At 42.7% G+C, this 5,908-nt stretch overlaps 1 protein-coding gene across 1 annotated transcript; it reads right to left on the bottom strand.

The window, feature by feature from the left end:
- Positions 1-1,580: 1,580 nt before the first annotated feature.
- TMEM254 (transmembrane protein 254) lies at positions 1,581-4,746 on the bottom strand (the record flags this gene model as incomplete). Its single annotated transcript, XM_010151171.1, has 3 exons — positions 1,581-1,701; positions 3,376-3,435; positions 4,643-4,746. Coding segments are annotated over 3 exons (285 nt in total), but the record flags the coding sequence as incomplete, so codon positions are not given.
- Positions 4,747-5,908: the final 1,162 nt, after the last annotated feature.

Raw genomic sequence — 5,908 nt, forward strand, 5'->3', positions numbered from 1 at the left:
ATACCTGTACGTGTTTCAGTGCTGTGGAGAATATTCTTCTGTTGTTGTAGAGACAAGTCCCATGGGTACCTTGCCCTGTTAGAAACACTCGGCTTCTGCTCAGGGAAGCCTACAGGCAGCTGATCCTCTGTACTCCAAGTGCAAACACCGATACTGGTGTGAAGATGAGGCCTATTTATTTTGTGTAGACATTTATTTCCAGGATAATTAAAAAGCCAAACAACTTCACTTCTTTTAAAATCTTTATTCCAGGGTCCGAAACTAAGATAAAAGGTTACACAGGAAAACATCGCTTGGGCTCTTAATGTTTCTCTGGGATTTCTAGCCACTAAACATGAGTTTCTACTTCTCTACCATATGTTACCAGTTTACCATTTGAAAATAAAACAAAAAAAACCCCAAACCACCCTTTCAACCACCCTTCCTCGTGGAGCTCCTCGTTAGAGGAGAAGCAACCTTCTCTTGTCCTTTCTTCCACCACAGTAGCACCACAGGTGGCATGGTAGAACTTCTCCCCACACCATAGTTAGTGTTTTAAATAGTTATTATGTTTAAAAAAAAAAGTGCTAAAACAAGACAGGTTAAATCCTTGTTCAAATATTCCAAAGCGAAAGGCAGTTCTGATAAAGGCTCGCCCTGCCTACAGGAGGTGCTCTGGGGGGTGCTTAAGGTGGTCTCTCCACCACAGGTTTCAGGACATCAGCATCTAGGGAACAGTGGTGTATGTTTACTCACTGCACCTAATTCCATTCACACACACAACATTTTCAGTTAGGTTCTGGAATGCCAATTGACTTTTTCTTGGGTAATATGTGACTTCTCCGAAAAGCTGCCCTCAAAGCTTCAGGATTACCACTTTACGCTATACTAACTCAAGGGATTAAAATCTTCACCCGACAGATGAGGTCATGCTGCGTGAAACTGAAGGCACGTGTATTAAACCAAGTTAAAGTGCTTCATGTATCGGCTCTTCACTGCACCTCAGCCTGAACTGAGACTTGGCCTCCTTCGTGTGCCTGCAGCAATAACGTGGTCTGCCCTTGGGGGAAGAAAACAAGTTGACAAAACAAAATACAAAGACCACGCCCTAACAACAACAAAACAATAAAACCTCCTGTAGAGAAAAATATAGGGCAACTTAAATCCTATCACAAAACAGGTGCAAGATACCTTGTGGCTGTAAACAACTCTGTTGCTGAAGAAAGTTCTTACACATGAAAATGTAATTTATCAACCACAACTACCAGCTGTCAGGGACGTTTCAAGGACAATCAGAGTATACCGTCTGTATCAAAAACTGCAGAGGAGCAACTTCTGGAGTCTTGCATAATAAATGGGATTAAACCCTGGCAGTGCCAAGACTGAAGGGCTGAATTTCTACTGAACTATCCACAAGGCCCTCTGAATCCTAATTTTCTTGTTTCTTAAGAGGAGAGTTACTTGGGCACTAGAGGTAGAAGGGTACCGCGTCATGTCGCAGGAATGTCATTTAGCTCGTTACAGCACCTAGACGTGTAAGTGAAGATGTCTGCTGAAAAATGCGGGTGAAGAACGTGAGAAGTAACTTCGTTCACTGTCTTCTAGTAGTGCTTCTTGGCTGAAGGTTTGTAACACACCAGAAGACCAAAGGAAGCATACCCAAATAACAGTGTCTGAATGAACCATTGAAACTGAACTGCCGGGTCCGTGATTCCTTTCGATCTGTAACATAAACAAAAGCAGAAAATGTGTCAAAAAACTTAAGTCTTGCAGACTGTACTGTGATACTCAGAAATGTTAGATATGTCCATCTGCCCTTGATACATCAGACTTGATTAGAACATTTGATCTCAGCATCATTAATTTCAATCTACTGAGACTCATTTCCTGTACTAAACATACCAGTTCCCATGATTTTAAGTGGACTTCAAGCTATCTACAGAACAAAGGTTCTCTCCGAGATTTCGTGCATAGAGTTTCCTCAACAATACATAAATTGCAATCTCAGTCTATGCTATTTGAAATTACTTAACCTAGAAGTTTAGGTACAAAGAACCAAGAAACTAGAGTCGTTTAATACTAATCTATGTGTAACTCCTTGTTGACTACAGTCACTGAAGGTAGGCTGTGTGCTAGCAGGGCAACGAGCCCTGACAGTTACTGTGTGATGCAGGATGGAGGAGCGCTGTTCCCTGAATTTGTGGCTAGAAAAATACAAGTGCAAGGGGCCGAATACACCTGACTTTATTTATAAAGCAGGGACCCTCCTGTATCCGTTGATTTTTAACTTGGAATATGTGATTTTTTTTCTGCATATTCCAGCAAATGTCGCTTTTTCCTCCACTTCACTGTTGGGGAATACTACTGACTTTTCAGAGAAAGGAAAAAGTACAAACACGATAACAAACCCAACTGATTTCACATTTCCAGTAAACAATTCCGCCAGGCATAGCTGTGCTCCTTACTCATTCGTATACAAGGGAGCTCCCTCTACTGACTTCTGCTAGAACACTTCAGCTGTTAATTGTTCCATGGCCTCTACACCTACAAAATGACTGTGCAGCAAGTGTTGATGAACACAACATTTCCTCATGTTCATTCTCAAACCGTCTCACCAGATGTGACCAACCTTTTGTTACCATCCCAGCTGCAGTGTTTCCTAGTGAGTGCAGAATCTGGAAACCCAGGGCGTCAGCAATTGACCTGCTTGTCTGAAGCAAGCTAACTTGAAGGGACCATATACAGAAATACAGGCCAACAGCCAATGGCAGTACTACTGCTGATTAACAGATTTGTACCTGCTGCCTGCCTAGTTCTTCCTCATGCCTCCTTGGTGATATTCCTAAGCAAACATCACTTTCACCTCAGTAAAAAGTGTATGGTGTTTGCTGCTCGTTGTGAAGTACAACTGTTTAGCAGTCTAGTCCCACGTGGACATGTCCAGTTGTATTTTTCACAACATAGATACAATCACTTAAGCAGGTAATTAGCAGTCTCAAAATTCTGATGGGGTAAGATCCAATGAAGTTATAACACCTGAAGTTATCAGACTGTTTCTACACTGTCCATTGTTGCCTCTGCTTCCTCAAGTGCCATGTTACCCGGTGAACAGGGAACTCGGAGGCAGACAGACAAGCTCTGGCAAATCTTGCTACTGCCAGTTCTGCAAGTCGCCCTCCCCTGCGCTTTTGCCACCCTCGACAACAGTAACCACCAGCAGCATTTGCAGTAGCCTCTCGAGGACAGCAAACTATCCCTGCAGCAAGAATTTTATCGGTATCCTCTGAACTAATACTGCTGATGAGAACCACCGAAATCAGACTGTAGCTTATGTCACTTCTATCAGAAATCCTTTTCCGAGGATCTGTGTTGGGGTGGGCGGAGGGAACAACTTACTGGCATAACTTAACAGTGTAGAAGGCCTCTACTACGTGAATCAACCAGGATACCCAGAACCTAGTAAAAAGAAAACATGTTTTATTTGGTTGAAAATTAGGGAGAGGAAAGTAAAAGTGGAAGCACAGAGGTGACATCTCACTTTAATCTAAAGAGCAAGACATGGTTTTCATCTTATTAAACGAAAATCCACATGCGTAGCCTCTAGAAGAAACTGAAGTTCACTGAGAAAGTTAGAGGAACTCTGACCTGTGCAATATGCCTGGACCTGCTGTTTCAAGAATCTGCTGCACATTTCCAAAACTTTCAGCACTCAGATTAAGCCAAAAGGCCCGATGCTCAGTGAAAGCAGTACAAGTTAATCTTTGTTAAGTGTGCAAAATCCATCATTTTGCTTACACAAGTGTTTTTAGTGGTCTTAATGAGATACTGAAGTGTTCATGGGTTTAGTTCTACGAAAACAACTGTGTGAACAGATTCAGAATATATAGTATGACTTAAGCAGTCAAACTTGTGTACAAATTTTCAGAAAGAAGCTTTTTTAAAAAAAGGTTACACGGGACATTCAGTTAAGATCAATTCAATGCCTTGCTAAAGAAAAAGATGCTCTGAGCAAAGATGAAGGCTGATGATCTACACGGTGCATGGTAAAATAAACAACTAAGTCTTGCTGTCTTCCTGTATTTACAGGAAGTCAGCGAGTGGGAGATCTGTTTACAGGGAAGTGTTTTCCAGCTCTTTTGTTAATTAAAATAACAAAAAAGCTCATTTTGTAACCCAGCAAAACTTAGCACTATGCAGCCTCTTCACCAGGTTATTTTTCACGTGGACAGGATCGGGACAAGTTAGTAGCAGGGTAGAAAATGTTGTTTAATGGAGGCTGGAAGAAGATGACGACTCCTTAAGAGAGAATTGGACTACTCGAGGTTGTCTAATTTCAGGAGGTAATACAAATACATGTTTAAATATGGACTAATAAGTGTCTCCAAAAGTAGTACCTTCATTTTTTTCCTTTCTCACTATAGCAGCACAGATGCCAAACTCTAAGTTGAATTTTTAAACTTTCATACTGGCCTTAGCCTGTCTAGTCTTCTACGTATTTATTAGCCCACACCCTTAGTTGTAATGAGCTTGAAATAAGAGCTCTTCAAACATAATTAACAACTGGGTTACAGGAGAGGTTGTTAACACAAACTAAGCAGAAGACTCAGAGAGAGGCAACAGGAGAGAGAGATGCAAAATAACTACAGACTCAAATACAACTTACCCATAGCACACCCATTTGTGGTGGTTCTCCACTAAATATTTAAGGAAGGTACCAAATATTCCTAAGTAACTATAAGGTATAGTTGAAGGCCAAAGCGTCACCCACTTGGAGAGGGGAAGAAAAAAAAAAAGTTAGCTTACTTCAAGGTAGAATTACTATCAATTTAACCTTCAAATTAGCTTTCCTTTTGCCCCCCACCCCCCACCCTGGCCCTGTATCTGTCAAACATGGTTTAGAGCTCATCCGTTCACAGTATTTTAATGCTTTCATTCCATTAACCTTGTTTAAGGCACGCATTCTTCACCAAGCCCACCAGCCTTCTACAGCACGCTTAAGAAGATTCAAACCCATGAAACCTCTCTTCCTTGACATACAGGAGACCAAGGTGATAAGTTTAAGGTTGCTGTGCACCGAGTGCATGTGGACATTAAGTGGCATTTGAGTTGTAAGCTCATTACCTACTGCACATGGCAGATTCAAAAAATACCTTGTCTCTGCCCTGAAGAAGTTAATCCCATGCAACTGAGGAATTCAAGCAATGACTAGACTGAGGGGGAGGAATAACTACTTATCTGTAACTAGGGGATCAGTCTTTCTTCTTTTGTCCCTCAAAAAAAGGAAGTGTTGTCATGTTTTGTCAGATTCTGTTTTGAACGGGAGATAATTGAGCATGAAGCCCGGGATCAAAGATGCACGTGGTGTTCAGGCACCTTTCCAGTCACCACGTTGTCCGCAGTGCCTACCACCCCCTACCTCTGTTCTGACAAGCTATGCAGGGGCAGCCGGGAGTCAGTGAGCTTTGCACTTTAGAGTCCATCGGGGATGTAAATAAACACCAAGCGGGGCCAAAGTTCACACCGGTTTATCCTTCCTCTGGTGTCAACGCTGCAGTTCCTACCTACGCGTCAGTTTGGCTATGCCATGTGTGTGGCAGGGAGGTGGATCTCAACAGGGCATCTGCTTAAAGCTCATTCTGTCTCTTGACGCAGTCCAAAAGCAGCTCTGCGAGGTGTCTGGCCTGCCCTGACCATCGTTTTTCAGTGGTGGTTCTTATGCGTAGAAAATAGATGCCAACAGAAGGAGAACCACGACGTGTAGAAGCCAATGGATGACCTTGGTCAAGGCGTCGGATGTATCGAAACTGTCACTAATCTCCCCGCTCCGCTGATCTGACTTAGCTGAAGTCTATTCCTAAGAATAGTTACGACAGCGTGGTGCCTGACCCACGCTGTTCCCACCACACCACCGGCCCACGGCCTGTGACCA

This window comes from Eurypyga helias, unplaced genomic scaffold (assembly GCF_000690775.1).
Source record: "Eurypyga helias isolate BGI_N326 unplaced genomic scaffold, ASM69077v1 scaffold36964, whole genome shotgun sequence".
NCBI classification, from domain to species: Eukaryota; Metazoa; Chordata; class Aves; order Eurypygiformes; family Eurypygidae; genus Eurypyga; species Eurypyga helias.